The following is an 18243-nucleotide window of genomic DNA, read 5'->3' on the forward strand; positions in this document are numbered from 1 at the left end:
ATTCTTTAATTAATATTCTAGATCGTACTCGGTACTATATTTGTACGTATACTCAAAATCAAAATCTAATGTTTAAAAAACCGGAGTACTATAGCACCCAAAAATCTTAAGTTTAAATTTCGTTGGTATTGGTTGGAGTGCTGAGTGCTTTAACCTTGGTTTGACTTTGGACCAATTAGCAAATGCTACCAGGGCGGGTTCAAGGGAGGCTCCAACCAAGCATGAAAATTACATAATTGATCATGACATAGACATGATACATTTGTGTGAAGAAAAAAATTTGGTGTTAGAATTTGAATTTTTTTGGTTCAAATGTTCACAAAAATATTTTACGGCAACAAAATTTAAACTAATTAAAAAAAAGTTAACTAAAAAAAATTGCACCTAATCAAATTATCACATAAAATCATAAAAATCTCAAATATAGGAATTCTACTATAAGTACTCTTGTTTGGAGGCAATATTCTTTTAGAAACACAAAGATTCCCTTTAAAGTCCTAGATGAGTCCTCAAATGCAGTGGCGAGAGTTCCTAAATAAGGAGTCCCCAATTTGATCGTAAGAACATCTCCAATGAGAGTCTCCATTCACGAATTCCCGCAACCACCTTTGAGGACTCATTTAGGGATTTAATGGGAATACACATGTTCCTATAAGAATATTAGGTCTAATGAGAGTGTCTTTATAGTATAATCCTTAAATTTAATGATATTCATCTTCACTTGTAAATGAGAGGTCTTAAGTTCGATTATCACCAAAGGCTTTGAACCACATTATTCCTAACCCATTATGTAGCTAAGCCTATACTTCTTTTTTAGCGTAGATAATATTCTTTATTCAAAAATAAAAAAATAAAAAAACTTAAAAAACTATTACAACCTTGATCTTCTATTAATAAACAAAAGAAAAAGTAGCGGGCTCACCCATTAAAAGCTGCACAACATTCTGAGAGTTTCATTCACGTGCTTCGGACTTCACCCAACTCAAAAGACATAGGCCCGCCCCAAATTAACTCATTCACATGCCTGACACTTTTTTTGGGAATTCGAAGGATCTCGTAATCATGTCAGTTCATCGTATAATTAAAAATTATTTTAAATTTTAAATTAAATATAAATAGTATTTAACGAAAACTAACCACACAATATACAATTAACATATATGATTACAGAATCGCTGGCCAGATCCTTTTCTAAATATTGGAGATGCAGATTGTCTCTTTCTCCTTCTTTTTAAATTAAATTACTTTTAGATATTTATTAAAAAAGATGTACTTCCTCGAAAATGACCAAAGCATGCGACTTATGAAGTCTTAAGTCAAAAACGCAGTTGTTGCTAGTTGCCTATACGACGCAGTTTTGGTTTCCCTAAGAAACCGACCAGTTAAATCTCAGCATTCAGCAGAAACCAGTGTCTTCGTGCAGATCGCCCAAAAACTCTCACAGTGCATCGCTTTCACTGAGATTTCGTCACTCTCTAAAACCCTAACTCTCTTTCTCTCTCTCTAAAATCCTGTTCTTGTACTTGCTTTCCTAGACACAAAAATTCCCATTCTTTTCAATGTCTGCACCTGCGAAACCCTAAATCCCCAAATCCAATTGTAAAAACAAAAATCGAACCTCTTCGTTTCAGAAACAGCAATTCCCAGGGGATTCAACTGATTAGTCATCCCCTCCAGTAAGCCCAAATCATTTCTCTACCAAAAGCCCTACTTTTTTCGAAATTAAGCACCGACCCACATAACCATTTCAGCCAAATCCCTTATCGTTCAGCAGAACAAGATCAGTGAGTCACATTTGGAGACTTGAATTTTGGTGGGTTGGTGGGGGAGAGGATGTTGATGGTAGAGAACTATGGAGGGAAGTAAAGTAGAGAATGGAAGCTCAAGCGAGGGTCGGCCTCCGAACCCTCTTTCGACCTCCGCGTACTGGCAGTGTGGATTCAGCCGCGCCGATGGCGTTCCTATGCCGTGCAAGAAATCGCTCGTTCGACACCCATCTCTTGTATGTTTTCGTTCATTCCTCTGCTTCTGCATTTTCCCATTTGGATTTCTTAGATGTTTAGTCATTAGTTGTATGTTTAGGCATTTAATTGTGTATAACTGAATTATAGAGTTTTGATTAATTATGCTTACTTGCTATTAGTGGTTCTGTTTTCAGAGTTTTGAAGATCTGTTTTCGTAGCGATTAAATTGTCTAATGTAAATTTTATGGCCGTGGTGCAATTTTTGAATGTATGAATGGGATTTTGCAGATGAAGACGAAAACAAAAGAGATCAACGTTGAACCAGGAGTTCAAGCAAAGAACTTTGAATCTAAGTTCATTCCAATTGTCCGCTCTGGAGCATGGGATGACATTGGGTCTCGTCTAAACATGGAAGATGTATATGTCTGCGTTGACAATTTTGTGAACGATTACGGGCTCAAGAATCGTACCGATGGTCCAAATGCCTTCTATGGGGTATTTATCTTCTCTTACATATGTTCTTACGAATTTCCTTACACACGGTGCAATTACATTCTACTGTGAATTGTTTGGTTTTCATTCATTTATTATATGCGTCAGTTCTTCAGAGGTAGCTTTCCGTCCTGTGGTATTGTTGTTTATATTAAACATGGTGATCTATATGTATTGCACTTGCTAGCTAATATATATTCAGCATTTCCTACTTGAACATTCCTACCGTATTGGTTGGTCAGGTGTTTGATGGACATGGAGGAAAGCATGCTGCTGATTTTGCTTCCTCTCATCTGCCAAAGTTCATTTTTGAGGATGAAGACTTTCCTACAGATATTGAACGGGTCATCACTTCAGCATTTCTGCATACTGACACTGCCTTTGAGGAAGCTTGCACCTTGGATGCCAAGCTTGCTTCTGGTACCACTGCATTGACAGCTCTTCTAATGGGAAGGTTGGATTTTTTTTTTTTACTCTACCTCTGAACTATAGATGCATGTATCATGACCGTTCAATGTACATCAATTTTATTGTCTTTCATTTTTTTTCTACTGTGTATTGTACTCCCCCGAATTTGTGATGTTTGTGGAATTTTAGTCTCATTCCTGAATTCTTTTGTTTTTTCTGAATGAATTGTCGACTTGATTCATTGTTGATCAATGACACTATAAGCATAATCGGGTTAGTACCCTAAATTGTAAGGGTTGGTCCATTGCCTTTTGAAGCAAAGCTTGGAGTTTTAATTAAAGACTGGAGAAAATACTTGGAAAGTATTAAGCAACCTAGTCATATTCTGTTGAAATTATTTCCTTATGGTGTGGTTAATCTATGATCTAGTTGACCTGTTTAGCTGTGCACAAGTTATGCTAACACGGTCATAATCTACTACAGAGGGCTAGTGAGTGGGTTTGTTAGGCCAATCATACTTGTTTAGTTGATTGTGATTTGATCTGGATTTTCTCTGTTTATTCTGTTCGTGGATGTCCTGTTAATTTGTCCCACGAGTCTCAAAATAGTACTAACAGACGTAACATAAGATGTCTGCCATTGATTAGTCATATGTTGATCTTAGTTTGTGTTCCCAGGTTGTTGGTGGTAGCAAATGCTGGAGATTGTCGAGCGGTGCTGTGCCGCCGTGGCAAAGCAATTGAAATGTCAAGAGATCACAAACCGATTTGTAGCAAAGAGAAACAACGTATCGAAGCATCTGGAGGATACGTGTATGATGGTTACCTTAATGGGCAGCTTAACGTTGCTCGTGCATTGGGAGATTGGCATATGGAAGGGATGAAGGGCAGGCAGGGTGGGCCACTGAGTGCAGAGCCGGAACTTACGACTGCAAAACTGACAGAGGAGGATGAGTTCCTTATCATTGGCTGTGATGGGATCTGGGAAGTGTTCAGGAGTCAAAATGCTGTGGATTTTGCTCGTCGGAGGCTTCAGGAGCACAATGACCCAGCCGCATGTAGCAAGGATTTGGTTGATGAGGCTTTGAAGAGGAAGAGCGGGGACAACTTAGCTGTAGTCGTCGTTTGCTTCCAACCACAGCCTCCTCCTAATTTGATTGCCCCTCGCTCAAGAGTGCACCGGAGTTTTTCCGCAGAAAGTTTGAAAGAGTTGCAGAGCTTCTTGGATGATTTGAAAACTTGAGATGATGACGAATGGTTTACCCTATTTTCCCCTCTACGTGATGTGTTTGTCTAATTGAAAATTTTCATTGTAGTTTTACTGAGATTTCGAGTTCCAACTGTAAAATAGGTGGCGGCCAAGTCGGTAACCTAATTTGTTGTTATTTTATAACCTCTGATTTAACTCGTGTAGACAGTCCTTGATATGATTTTAATTAGTGGATGGGATTTACAGTGGAATTACTTTTTCGTGAACTTACCTTCGTTATTTTATTGGATGTCCAAGGAGAGCAACTTCCGCACGGGTAGCCTTATTAAGGAGAACAACTTACGCACGGGTGTACAACCACGTGGTGTTGCAAATGAAAGGACATGTGGACAAAAACTTTTACATATCTTTATTTTATTGGCATGAGGGCGTCATCATGGTAGTGTACACGTGATATATAAGACTTTTTTTTAGTTAAGGTTGATTAAGCGCTTTTTGGGAATGCTTCTATAAGACCATCTCCAACCCTTGGGCTAAAAGCCAAATTTTTTAGCCCGGAAAATTTGGCTTTTAGCCCAGAAACATCTTTTCTGCTCCAACCCTTCTGGCCTAAAATTTTAGCCCGGAATGATTGAAGAATGAACTTAGGCTAATTTTTTTCTTAAATCAATATTTTTTTTAAAAATAAATATGTAGATTATTGTAAATTAATTTTATGAACATTTTAATCTAAAAAAATTTAAATTCTGATAAATATTGAAAAATCATTAAATTTTTTACAAAGCAAACTACTTTCACTAACCTTTCAACTTTCACCAACCGTTCATCTTTCACCAACCGTTCAACTCCAAACTTTCAACTTTCACCAACCATTCAACACCAAACTTTCAACTTTCAACTTTCAACACCAAACTTTCAACTTTCACCAACCGTTCAACACAAAATTTTCAACTTTCACCAACCGTTCATCAATCATCCTCTATATAAACACAGGTCCAATATTAGTTGATCACACAATCTTTTAACCTTCAATCATCCTCTATATTCACCAATCTTTCAACTTTCAAAGAGTTTTTTGTTTCCTAAAAATTCTCAATATCTCATCAATGAGTGATAGAAGAAGGCGTAGCAGGGCAATGGAGATGGCACAATATCAAGCAAGGCTTGACATTGAGGATTTAGAACTGATCAACGCCGAAGCTGAACTTGTAAACTCGTTTATGCAATATGAGCACCATGGCGAATCTAGCCGTCGTGGTTCTCTCACGGGGCGTTCATTCGTGCAGCGTGATAGAGAAGAGTGTCATGAGCAAATGATGAAAGATTATTTCATTGAGCGGCCGAGATTTCCTGCTCATGATTTTCGGAGGCGGTTTCGGATGAGGAGAGAGCTTTTTGAAGGCATCTTGAACGCAATTGTCAATCATGACCACTACTTTGCAAGGAAGATAGATGCCGTAGGCCGACAAAGTCTATCACCTCATCAAAAGCTCACATCTGCATTTCGAATGCTAGCTAATGGGTGCTCTGCTGATTCAACTGACGAATATTGCCGACTTGCGGAGAGTACTGCTATTGAGAACCTGAAGCGCTTTTGTCAAGCAATTCAAGCCATCTATGGAGCCACATACCTCCGCAAGCCAACTCGTGAAGACTTGAAAAGGCTTCTACGCAAGGCAGACAAAAGAGGCTTCCCTGGCATGATAGGAAGTCTCGATTGTATGCATTGGGAGTGGAAGAATTGTCCTACTGGTTGGGCTGGCCAATTCAAGGGCCGTCATAACAAGCCAACCATCGTGCTGGAGGCTGTGGCATCTTACGACACATGGATTTGGCATGCATTCTTCGGCTCACCCGGATCAAACAACGATATCAACGTTCTTTGGTCTTCTCCTCTGTTCGATGAGGTTGTGAATGGATGGGCACCAGAATTTCGATACAAGGTAAATGGTAATATGTATGAGCTAGGTTACTACCTAACTGATGGTATTTATCCTAGTTGGTCTACCTTTGTCAAAAGTTTTTCTCATCCCGATAGTGCAAAGAAGAAATTATTTTCGCAGAGGCAAGAGTCTTACAGGAAAGATGTGGAGAGAGCATTCGGGATCTTACAAGCTCGATGGGCCATTGTTAGAGGGCCTGCACGATTTTGGCAACCCGAAGACCTCCATTCAATCATGATGACGTGCATAATTTTGCACAATATGATTGTGGAAGATGAGTACATCGAAATTGAAGAAGATTCAGACGAAGATGTGGATGATGACCAACCAACACATGCGAGAGCTATTGCAAGAGATGTTGAATATCTCGCTCCAACCACATATGAGACCCGACATGATAGGGTCACCTTGGGTGAGTATATGAGACGTTTAAATAGAATTCAAGCTCCTCAAATTCATGACACACTCCGCAAGGATTTGGTTGAGCATGTGTGGCGCCGAGAAGGTGAACGTTGATGATGTTGGTTGAGCATTTATGTAATAATTTTAAGTGTACTATGTTGTTATTTGTCTACTACGTTGAATAATTTATTGAATAGAGGTTGAATTATTGAATGGAGGTTGAAATAATAAGTACAATAATTATTGAAGACATTTAGATTAAATAGAAACAATAATAATAAGACATAAACTTAATAAAGTACATAAACCACATAATAAACAACATAATAAACAACATAAACTTAAGACAAACGACAATTAATAAACTTAATTAATAAAGCACATAATTCATACACTACATAAACTTAACAATCATATCCACCATCTTCACTTGGTGATGGACTTCGTTGAAATGTTGGGATATAGGGTTCAGAGGATTCATCATCTTGAAACATACGCCTTGAGGCAGACTTTCGCATAATTTCCTTTTGCTTATTACGTAAGAACTGCTTCCTCTCTGGAGTGTATTTGCTGAGGTCCTTCATCATGAATTCAATTTCAAACCTATTTTCCTCCCTATCTGAGATTTCCTTCATTTGCAAACGCAATCGGGCCGCTTCTTCTTGGCGAGCGCTATGAGTTTCATGCAATTTTGCAATTCCGATAGCAAAGTCTCCACTCGGGGAATCTTGGGACTTCCCTTTTCTCTTTGCTTCCTTTTGCTTATCTCTTCCCGGGGGCCTTGCTAGAGAAGGAGATGGGGTCATTTCATCGACACCTTCATCGCCACCTTCATTTCTCGGTGCGGCTTCACGTTGAAATAATCTTCCCCATTGTTGGTCTGCATCGGTTGCCCACCTTGGACAATCCTTGAGGACGTCCCAAGCATGTTGCAACTTAAAAACTTGATTTTTTGGTGTTACTCTTGTCTTGTAAATTTCCATTGCTTTGTCACCCTATGCAAAAAATACATAAAAATAATTAGTTGCAAAATAATATTATGTACATGACAAATAAAATATCAAGAAAAAAACTCACAATTTCTATGGCGCTCCTTCCACTAGGCATGCCAACCATGGCTCTCTCTAAGCTTCCCTTCCATAAAGTGCATGCTTTGTTGATAGTCTTCCACCGATCATAAACACCACCACCGTCTCGCCCGCTGCCGTTGCAATTTTCTTGAAACTTTGCAATGATTTTATCCCACAAAACCTTTTTATTTTGATTTGTGCCAACTGCACCATCTTCACTAACAGACACCCATGCCAAGCATAAAGAAACATCTTCCTCAAAGGTCCAATTACGACCTCTAACATGCTCTCTTGCCATGTTGAACAATTTGGAAATGGAAAGAAATGATAGAAAGATAAATTGGAAGAATTGTAGGAGAAAATTGAATTTTGTGTGGATGTTTGAACAAATAGATAGGTATTTATAGATTTTTTGGGTAAATTTTGTGTTAAATAAATTTATTTAATTATTTTAGCCGTTGGATTTAAATTTGGGCCGTTAGATCTTTTTTTTTACCGTTAGATTTGAGTATATTCAATCTCAACCGTTGGATTCAATGTATTTTAAAATAATATATTTTTTAAAAATAAAGTTTGAATCTGGACCGTTGGATCAACCAACGGTCCTTAAATCCTGCCCGTTGGATTTCGAAAAGAGCCGTTGGGGCTCTGAAGCGTGGCCGACAGGGCCTGACGGTGGGACCCCCTCTTGTCGGGCTTCGGTTGCACGTTCTGGGCGTGGGGCGCGTGCGCGAGTCCACGGGCCGAGAGTGGCCCAAAACCTGGCGAGTCCACGCGGCTGGGGGGGGAATTTGGGGGGGAATTTGGCCCAACTTTAGCATTCCCCTTTTAGCCCAATATTTTAGCTTGGGTTGGGGGGTGTTTGGGGGGAATTTTGGGCTAAATATTTGGCATTTAGCCCAGGGTTGGAGTAGGTCTAAAGGGGTGAAAATCTCTTTGGAAACTCTATGGCAGAAAACAAGTTAAAATGTATTTGGGTTCCAACCGTTTAAGTACTTATTATGTGCTTCTTAAGGGACTTCCAATTGCCTTATTTTTGTTTTTTTTCCAAGTTTTAATTGTTTCAGACATGGATTTAACCAAGTGGATTAAAGCGTGTTCCTCGAAAGAGCAAGGACGACCAGCTATTAGAAGGCTAGATCACTTTAACAATGCTTGTTTAGCTAAACTGAAAGTGCTGACTATCGATGATAGTTGGTGGGTTCAGATTGTCAAAATGAAATATCTTAGGAAGGATAATTTTATAGATTGTAATGTTAAACGAAATCACTCTTTGGCCTGGAAGGACATCTTATTATGGACTCATCAATGAGTTTTTCCTTAATCTTTGGCTTGAAAGGGCATCCTCAATAATAGGAATATCATACATAAGGGTATGAGGTAGATAGCTTATTTTGGACCCATGAATGAGTTTTTCATTACCCACTATACCAATTAATTCCAAAGAGTCAGCCGACAAGTTTGAACTAGGAGACTTTGTAATATTTGTTTAGCAACTTTTCATTACCCACTAAACAAAATGAAGAGGATCAAGGCCACTTAAGTGCCAATATGCAAAAACTGATTGGAATTTGCCTCCAGTAAGTCCATTCAGTAATAATGCTATTCAATTTGACAATATGATAGATTGGATGGAAACTTTGAATTCCACAGAAAGGGAGGAATTATGTTGTGACTTATGTAAGGCTTTTCTTAACTGCTGTCAAATTTCGAATGATAGAAATAATGAGGTGATTAAGGAACGCTTAGCCATGGCTCCAAGGAAAGGGCTGAAGTATTTAAAGGAATCAAGGACATTATGGTGGAGGGATATTCAAGACTGATTATCCAATCGGCGCAGGAAATCTGGGATGCTTCATAGAACCTGAAATCCATTATCGAAGATATAAGATAGCCGGGGTCTGATTTCAACCATGTTAAGTGGAACATCACGAACTTAGCTTATAAAGCTTTTATATTTGACTGTATGGGAAACGATTGTACAAAAAGTTTTAAGCTTGAATGAAGTTTATTTCTTGATAAAAAATAAATAAATAAAAAAACTCCCAATAATATTACAATATTATAACAGTGATGGATGAATGGTACAATCGAAGTGACAAATGCTATCTGCTTCCTACAAACTAATTAGAGTCATAGATATTTCTTTGTATAACATCTCTCATCTTTTTTGGAAATTAAATGCTCTAATTGCATAGGCAAAGATGAAGCCAAACAGCAATGAAAACCCAACAATCACAACTGCAACGATGCCCAGAAACTCATGCTTGTATCCGAAGTAACTTCTCAAAAAATGCTCTACCGATTCTCCTGACTCCAGTTTCTCCTTTACGTCTCCAAATTGCGAAGCAACCATTCCATACAAGGTCCAGGCAACAGGGCAGACCCAATAGTACCATTTCCACCATATCGGAATCCTCTGCGATAACCAAAACTTAGTCAGATTGCATCCAAGGCACGCAAGAATATATGTATGAGCGTATGCATGTACATGTATGTATAGGCTTACCGTTGGGGGAACAACGAATCCCGAGAAGAGGTTCCAGATTGCGTAGAAGGTAGATGAGGTTATGGCAGCAATGTTGTGGTTGGGAGTGAGAGCCATGGTCATCATGCCGTAGAATGTGAAGTACAGCAAGGTGAAGTACATGAAGAAAAGGTACCATAAGAACTTGGCAGCTATCCAATCGAATCCCATCATGGCGTATACTATAGCTCCGTAAATAATGGTCTGAATGAAGATGTAGGGAACCTCAATCATCATCTGCAACACAATATCACTTGGTGAGTAGAGAGCATGTGTTCTTTGAATTTTTTGACATGAGAAGTCTAGATTTAATTTGAACTTCATGGACTCTTGCAAGTCTTTTACCTGCCCAAATGCGTATGGCAAAGCGGAATACATTCCAGCTGCTCTTTCTCTGTAAAAGACTGTTCTCTCAACAGCCACAACCGGCTGCACTGAGGCACCATTTTGTACCCCGATAAAGATTACAGCAGCGTACATGGAACCCATTGCATTAAAGAGATCTTGCTGCTTACTCCTGTGGTTTCCCCAAAAAAGTTTGAACATATTGGTGATTAAGAAATTGAAGTTCTGCAGACCATTTCTATGCTTTAAGTTTACTTATGTGCGTACCTTTTTGATCCAAGGTTCCAGAATATCAAACCGAATAATAAAGCGATGAACGTTGTGAACAACAGCCTTACTGCACTATATGATGGGTTTCGCCAATATGACCAGTGCTGTTTCCACAGGCAAGCCATACATTGGGTGAGAAAAGATTGTGAGTAGCGAGTAGGGAAGTATAGATCTTTAGAACCCGAGGGAGGTGTGTTTAATTCCTCAATCATTGCTTTGGTTCTCCTGAAATATTCACCTTAATAGTTTTAATGGTTTTAAAGAGCAATAGGAATCAACTGTGCAGGCTGATAAATATAAGGTTTTACCGTGTTCACTAACAATCTATCTGAAAGATAATTGAAATGGAACATTACTTGTATATTTCCGAGTTATTGTACGCATCTGTGAAGTTAACCCCAAGAGCTGCCTCTTGTGCGGCTGAAGTAACCTCCAGCATCCAGGTTGCCGGGTTATATCCATCTTTAATCTTTGGAACTCCATTGATTCCCTTCAAGCGGCAAAAGAAAAAGAAGAATACAAAATTTAGTTATTGACAATGTTATGGATAGTCTGGCTGTAGAACAGACATCCTGCACAGAGAATTTCTGATGCTACGAAGAAAATATATTTTATGATTTATTTCTGTATAGTACTGACCTCAAAATAATTGATCAGAATGGAGCAATGGGAGCCTAATGGACCGGCATATATTTGCTCACCTCCCAATTTCAGAAGAAGAAGCTGCGATACGACATGAACTGCTTAGAACATTTACAAGGCAAAACAGGTAATCAGTTCCTTTCTGAATATTATAAATCTAACCTCATCGAAAGCATCGAATATATCTATGCTTGGCTGGTGGATGGTACAAACCACGGTTCTTCCCGTGTCCACTGTGTTCCTCACTGTTCTCATCACAATCGCTGCTGCCCTAGCATCGAGGCCAGATGTTGGTTCGTCCATGAAGATTATCGATGGATTTGCAACGAGCTCAACTGCGATCGTTAGCCTTTTGCGCTGCTCAGTTGACAGACCGGTTACACCAGGTAATCCCACAAGAGCTCCCCTGAATGAAGTCAGCTCCACAAGTTCCATGACTTCCTCGATAAACATCTTGAACCGGAAAAATATCAGATCAACGTGCACATGCTGATGTTTGATTTTTTTTTTTTAGCGTCTGTTAAAGAAGAGTACACAACTCATACCTCTCTTGTTGCAGAATCAACCTCAGGTAGTAGCCGGAGCCAGGCAGAAAAAAGTAGAGATTCATAGACTGTCACATGGGGAGAGTGGATATCAGTTTGCTCACAATATCCAGATATGCGAGCAAATGTTTCTTGCCTTTTAGGATAGCCAGAGATCGTGATGTTTCCCTTGATATGTCCACCAGTTTTCCTTCCAGCCAACACATCCATTAGAGTGGTCTTGCCGGCACCACTGACTCCCATTAACGCTGTTAGGACTCCTGGCCGAAAAGCACCACTTACACCCTTCAGAAGTTCAAGCTGATCCTCCTGAACACCCTCCGCTTTCATTTCCTGAAGTACATGGATAATTCAGTATGCAGGTATTATTCACTGATTAATTAAACCCGCAACTTACTTGTGGCATATCTATGGCATATCTGATCTCATCGAAAGTGAGGGAAAGGGGATGAAAAGGAAGAACCATCCCTCGCTTCCTTTTTCCATTAGCTTCATCAGTTCTTCCCACTCTTTCGGATTCTGCATTGTTATTGCACACAACGCTTGAATACAATGTGGTATGTTAAGCAGAAAATAAATGGGAAATGATTGAGATTAACTGAATGACTCACCAGAAGAGATCTTTCCTCTTGGTATTAGCTCAATGAACTCTCCATTTCTGCTAAAATTTCGCTCAGCCATGCTTTCTTTGGTTAGTACTGTCTGAGGCTTCCCGAGTGCTGCAGTATTCGTCAATTTTTTAGAAAAATAAGTCCAACAATCAAAGCACAAAGAGCATACAAATGATGACGATACTTACGATCAAGATAATGCAGAGCCAAAGTAAGGAGGAGATTGAATAGAAAAATATATCCAATCAATGCTGCTACTCCAATCCAAAACAATTTTGCTTCTGGAAAAATTCCATGAGACTTAAGGATCAGAACTCCCAAGGATTCTGTAGAATTAGGTGGAACCTATATAACACACGTGGTATCTCTACATAAGCATTGATCACAACCATCTATCTCGTATCATTTTTTTTGTGGGATATACAAACTCAGAGAGAGAGAGAGAGAGATGGTTACTTGTCTCCAACTCTTTCCAAGAAATTCATTCACGGTAATAGCATTTTGTCCATACATCAGCGGCGAGACCCAGTAACCCCACAGCCACCATTTTGGAACAGCATCTGATACAACCGTTTAAATTTAAATCACACCAGGAGTGATAACTAGGAATCTTATTGCTTCTATAGTTAAATCACCTCGAGATAAGACGAATCCGCCCAAAACCATAATTATAAGCAGTGCAAAGGATCCTGTTGTGCTTGCAACTGTTACATCCCTTCCTAAGGCTGCTATCAACCTGAACAGCCCAGACGCCATCTGGTTTATGCACAAGAGTACAATGTACTGCTTGAAGAACCTGCAACAAGATGTTTCCGTCAAACCCTGATAAACCGAAAAGTTTGATGCTTTACTTCTTCTCACCTTTCAACATATGGATCAAATCCTATTACATAATAAGTAATGACAACCCAAATGGCACTTTCGGCCAAACTGACTGGGATCTTGAGGATCCATGCAGGAAGTGAGTAAGCCCAGGAAGGAAAGAAGAGAAGGTCTCTCTGCTTGTAAAAGACAGGAAGTTTCATAATTGCCATGTTGAGTTCTGATATTCCGTTAAACATCGCTACAATGACTGCGAAGAACAAAGCTCCCATGTAAACTCCACCATCCACCACTGAGTCCTTATGCATCTTGATTCGTAGAAATATCGATGATGTTATAGAAGCTAAGATAATAAGCTGAAAATCAAGGTAAAGAGGAAGAATTATAAGCTAGAATTACCACATTAGGTAAAGTGCTATGCAAAATAATTTCTATTTATGATTTACTCACCAGGGTAAGTTTGAAAATGTAGGCAAATGAGTTCCTCTTCATGAGCAAGAACTCTCTTGAAACACATGCTCGGAACAACTCCTTCTTGTTAACGCCATACCTTTTAGATGATAAAGCAGCACGATGACTTCTGGACTTGTCGAAGGGAGTAGCAAGCTCGTCGCCGAGTTTCTGACCAATTGGAAATGACTGGAAAGCTTCGACAAACTCATTGACAGTAACAAATCTGTAAGGCTTGTCTCGACATGCCCAGTACTGCTCTTGATCCTTCTTTGATGTCACCTATCACACCCCCACCAGAAGGAAAGTGTTAAAAATAAACGACAAGCTATGGAGAGTACTCGAAAACATGCATGCAAGAAAGGTGAAGAGATTCAAAAGCGATATCACCTCTTGCAAGAAGTCAGCAACTCCTTTTCTCTCCGGACATATGAAGCCCATGGATTCAAAAAACTCGAGCACATTTTCACGTGGACCCTGATACACGATTTGTCCATCTGATAGAAGAATTATATCATCAAAGAGGTTATAAGTTTCAGGGGCTGGCTGGAGGAGGGAGACAACTGCAGTTCCACTTAGAATGTGGATGGATTGCCTGATTGAATTTACTATTTGGAAAGTTGTCGAACTGTCCAAGCCGGTTGAAATCTCATCCATGAAGAGAGCTTTTACCGGTCCAACAAGCATCTCCCCTGCATCATTAGTACACGGAAACCTCAGAAGATTGTGATATTAAAAGGACTTTTCGACACACAATGATTTCTTCTATGTTTTACCTATCGTGACTCGCTTTCTTTCTCCACCAGAAATGCCTCTTACCATATCATCTCCCACCATAGTATTAGCACAGACTTCAAGTCCGAGAATCTGCAATATATCAAAAGTAGAAACATGAAGTTAAATGGATGGATTCCAATTGTTGTGCATATCTCAAAGCTGAAATGAATTCCAAATGTCATACCTTGAGAATGTAATCAGTAACTACATTGGTCTCCTGCCCTTCTAGAGCCGCTGCCTGCAGAATTTTTGGTGTCAGAAGATTTTTATACAATGAAAACTTCATCAACGTAAAAAGGGCATGTTATGTTTTTTTCTCTTCAATCTGTTTACTTGCCTTCAGGTATATGTCAATGTCAGGATCAGGCTTGATATTTCCCTCCTTCTCTCTTCTACACAGTTCCACCAACATGTCTACAAATTTCCAAGTACAAGATAAAACCCTTGAAACTGTTTGGAACGAAAAATGAACTGTATCGAGCACATGGTGTTTTGACTAACCGCAATTTGATCCAACTCCTTGACATCTAGCCGAGAAAGAAAATGTCTCTTTCACTGTCAGCTCTCCTATATGGAGATCGTTTTGACTTACATAAGCCGATGTTCTCTGAGGTACAAATTCTTCCATCCCATGTCCGTTATATGTAACCCGCCCGGAAGACTTAAGATTCATCAATTACCCTATTAGGCCAGAGGTGATATGAACTAAAGAAGGGAAAAAAAAACACTAAACTTTAGTTTTCTTACTTTTAAATCTCTACCAAGTCTTCCGGCCAACGCCAATAGTAATGTGGTTTTTCCAGAGCTTGGGGGACCTAAGAGTAGAGTCATTCTGTAGAAATTACATTCGTTAGTTAGATAAGAAGTCAAGAACTGTTTGGAAATGCACAATGAAGTGTTTTAACAGAAAATTTAACTCACCTTTGAGGCTTGATGATTCCACTAATGTTTTGAAGGATTTTTAAAGGTATCTTTCTACTCGGAAAAATTCGAAGATCATGTAGCATTCCCTATACCAGGAGGAGTTTTGTAAGTTATTCACATTGAAATATAAATTGTTGAGCTTGGAATAGAATTTTTTCTTTCTTTATGTCATTCAAAAGATTTACCTGCAACATGTTGATTGAAAAGTTGAGTAATGTAGGCAGTGCTCTGCTGCCAATATAAACTTTTGCCTCCACAGTCAGATGCTCGAAGCGGACTTCAATTGTTGGCACATTAAGACCAACTCTGTATTCAAATGTGAAAAAAAAGAGAGATAAACACAAAAACCTCAATAAAATTCTCCCAAAGAGTTAAACACCCAAGAATTATGGCATGAAACTCACCGATCAATGCGGTTCTTGAGCTTCAACAAGAACTTCTCATTATCTTTCTCTGCATTGCTCACCAGCCTCTCCAACAAAGTCTTTCTCTCCAACAAGCCAAGAGTCTGCACATCAACCTCTCTAGCTTGTCCCTCACCATCAATGAATAAGCCTCTTCCAACACGTAAACAAGTAGGCAACCTTTCAAGCGCAGCCCATTTCAGAGCTTCTTCATCATCTTCAGCTCGCGAAGACCTCGAAAAAACTTCCATGATGTTGTTCTACCAGATGTCAAAATGACTTATACAAGGATCACAACTCATATATCACCATTGATGCGCTTTTTGTTAGCATGAACATATTCCTATATACATGTAATTATGAATCACAGTGAACAAAACACAAACCCAATTCATAGCGTGTAGCGCAGAGAAGAAACTTGCCTGCATACGAACTTGAAGAAGCAGCCATTCCAGGTTCTGCAGCAAACAAGCAGTGCACCTTCTCCTCTCTCCAGTAATCAGTTTGCTCTAACTAATAATAGGTCTTAGTTCGATGATAGAGCATATAACTACGAGAGCAGAGGTCACTATATGTACACAACATAATCCTCGCCAAATCCCATAAGGATTCCCCTATTAGAATCCTTATAGACAACCAACATAGTGTTTCAGCATAACATGGATTACAAATCCATTCTCAATAAGACTTCCTATCCAAACTTGAAGTGCGGTGGAGTTTGGTTCTATTTGTCAAAAGTTGATTAAGAAAAATGAGAGAGGAAATGTCATTGTTGAGTAATGGGTTGTCTTGTCCGAAGTGTGTGATTATTGGAGAGTTGAATTTAGAGCCCTTGGCGTAATTCATGCTTTCGCAAGTGCATGATTATGCTGCATCGGTTAAGTCAGTGACAACAAAATACCATCGATATAAGATTTACCATATGAGATTCAAATAATTTAAGCGCAAGCGACTCATATATATCAAATTGGCATATTTTAATACCAAAGAAGGCTTATACGTTGCTTAATAATTGCAGTTGAAGCACCCTTAAAGTGAACGGACAAAAGGTTGGTGCATTAAAAAAAATATGATTGGAGCATAAGGCAATGGTCAAGGAATATATGAAATGGAAAGGACAACGAAGAGGGGCCCAACAGGATGAACTGTCAAGTGAGGATGCCCTAATGTCAATTTATACAGGGGCATTAGTGAGACTAGTGACATCATTTAATCATCATTGTTATGAGTTAATTGTAACTTTAACTAACTTTGAAGAAATAATAAGGCAATTTAATCAAAGGGATATATACTCTTTGACCAACAAAAAATTAAAAAAATTAAAAAAAAAAATCAAAGGGATGTATACTTAATTAAAGTTGGTAAAGCTCTCATAAAGTGAGAAGGTGACCAATTATATTTCAAAAATTAAAGTTGGTAAAGCTCTCATAAAGTGAGAAGGTGAACAATTATATTTCAAAAACATAAAAGATGATAGTGACTTAAAGTTTGCGGAAGAAATCAACGTGACAAGTTTCTTTAGTTCAATTGTTTAGTCTTTTCTATCATTTTACCATTCACGTTTATTTTTTGGAAAAAATAAGTTCCAGAATTTATCTACTGACCACCAAACTATAATATTCATTTTCTCTTCTTTTCATCAAACAATAATTTAAATTTCTCAAGAAAATTTTGTAAACTATGGTATATTCTAGTGAAGCAGCTTCTATTTTGTTGGGAGAAATTTTAAACTCAAAACTCGTGAATACAATGAAATTATTAGGCATCATCATATGTCTTATGCTCTTTGCATGATTATTGACTTTTACAGATAATTCGATCGCATTGCTCGTTGGAATAATACGATCGCATTGCAGTATGGAGTAGGTCAAGACATGATATTTTCTTTTATTATACCTATGCTCTTTGCATGATTCTCGAGTTTTACGGAAACACGGATCGAAACAAGAAATCATGGAATTTGCATTTACTTGTCAGTTATTCACATACAAAAAGTGTTCATTGTTTTGGAAGTTCAACGCTTTGAGAAGGTAAAAAAAAAAAAAAAACACTTTGAGAAGGCAAAGACGAATCTAAAGAGGCATGAAATCCCAACAAGCACAATTGTAACAAGAGTGGTGGTTTACCTGTTTATCAAAAAAATTGAGACTTACTTTTAACTGCACTTCCTGAAACTTCATTTTAATCTTACTTTACCTTTGTAACTTATGTCACATCCCGGCCCTAGCCCCCACCACATCCCGGGCTCAACTCCGTCGTAGCACGATATTGTCTTATTTGGGCCCCGACCACGCCTTCACGGTTTTGTTTCTAGGAACTCACACACGAACTTCTCAATGGGTCCCCTTAGGGGTCCGACGTCCTTGTCGACACACTTTTGATCAGGGATTGGCTCTGATACTAAATTGTCACATCTCGGCCCGAGCCCCCACTACATC

At 38.8% G+C, this 18243-nt stretch overlaps 3 protein-coding genes across 4 annotated transcripts in view; 2 read left to right on the plus strand and 1 right to left on the minus strand.

Annotated features, from left to right (window-relative positions):
• The window catches only part of LOC126631253 (uncharacterized), a 98432-nt gene that overhangs the window by 58735 nt on the left and 21454 nt on the right, over positions 1 to 18243 (plus strand). The window lies entirely within an intron of this gene.
• On the plus strand, positions 1364 to 4324 carry LOC126631251 (probable protein phosphatase 2C 22). Its single transcript, XM_050301428.1, has 4 exons — positions 1364 to 2002; positions 2253 to 2459; positions 2699 to 2910; positions 3542 to 4324. Exons 1-4 carry the CDS (start codon positions 1853 to 1855, stop codon positions 4104 to 4106), a joined length of 1134 nt encoding a protein of 377 aa, XP_050157385.1. The 5' UTR covers positions 1364 to 1852; the 3' UTR covers positions 4107 to 4324.
• Positions 9496 to 16703, minus strand: LOC126631249 (pleiotropic drug resistance protein 1-like). Of its 2 annotated transcripts, none has more exons than XM_050301422.1 (25): positions 16228 to 16703; positions 15806 to 16049; positions 15587 to 15707; positions 15399 to 15487; positions 15225 to 15309; positions 14979 to 15138; positions 14811 to 14891; positions 14662 to 14711; positions 14477 to 14567; positions 14091 to 14392; positions 13701 to 13982; positions 13290 to 13606; positions 13064 to 13224; positions 12885 to 12988; positions 12617 to 12773; positions 12429 to 12536; positions 12215 to 12336; positions 11818 to 12150; positions 11435 to 11725; positions 11270 to 11353; positions 10987 to 11120; positions 10628 to 10855; positions 10361 to 10532; positions 9998 to 10252; positions 9496 to 9907 (listed from the first exon to the last, which is right to left on the minus strand). In XM_050301422.1, the coding sequence occupies exons 1-25, from the start codon at positions 16253 to 16255 to the stop codon at positions 9650 to 9652; spliced, it is 4257 nt and encodes a 1418-aa protein (XP_050157379.1). In that variant the 5' UTR covers positions 16256 to 16703; the 3' UTR covers positions 9496 to 9649. The 2 variants fall into 2 exon arrangements, with proteins under 2 accessions (XP_050157379.1, XP_050157380.1); XM_050301423.1 differs by having other exon boundaries at positions 15806 to 16148.

This window comes from Malus sylvestris, chromosome 8 (assembly GCF_916048215.2).
Source record: "Malus sylvestris chromosome 8, drMalSylv7.2, whole genome shotgun sequence".
Taxonomy (NCBI): domain Eukaryota; kingdom Viridiplantae; phylum Streptophyta; class Magnoliopsida; order Rosales; family Rosaceae; genus Malus; species Malus sylvestris.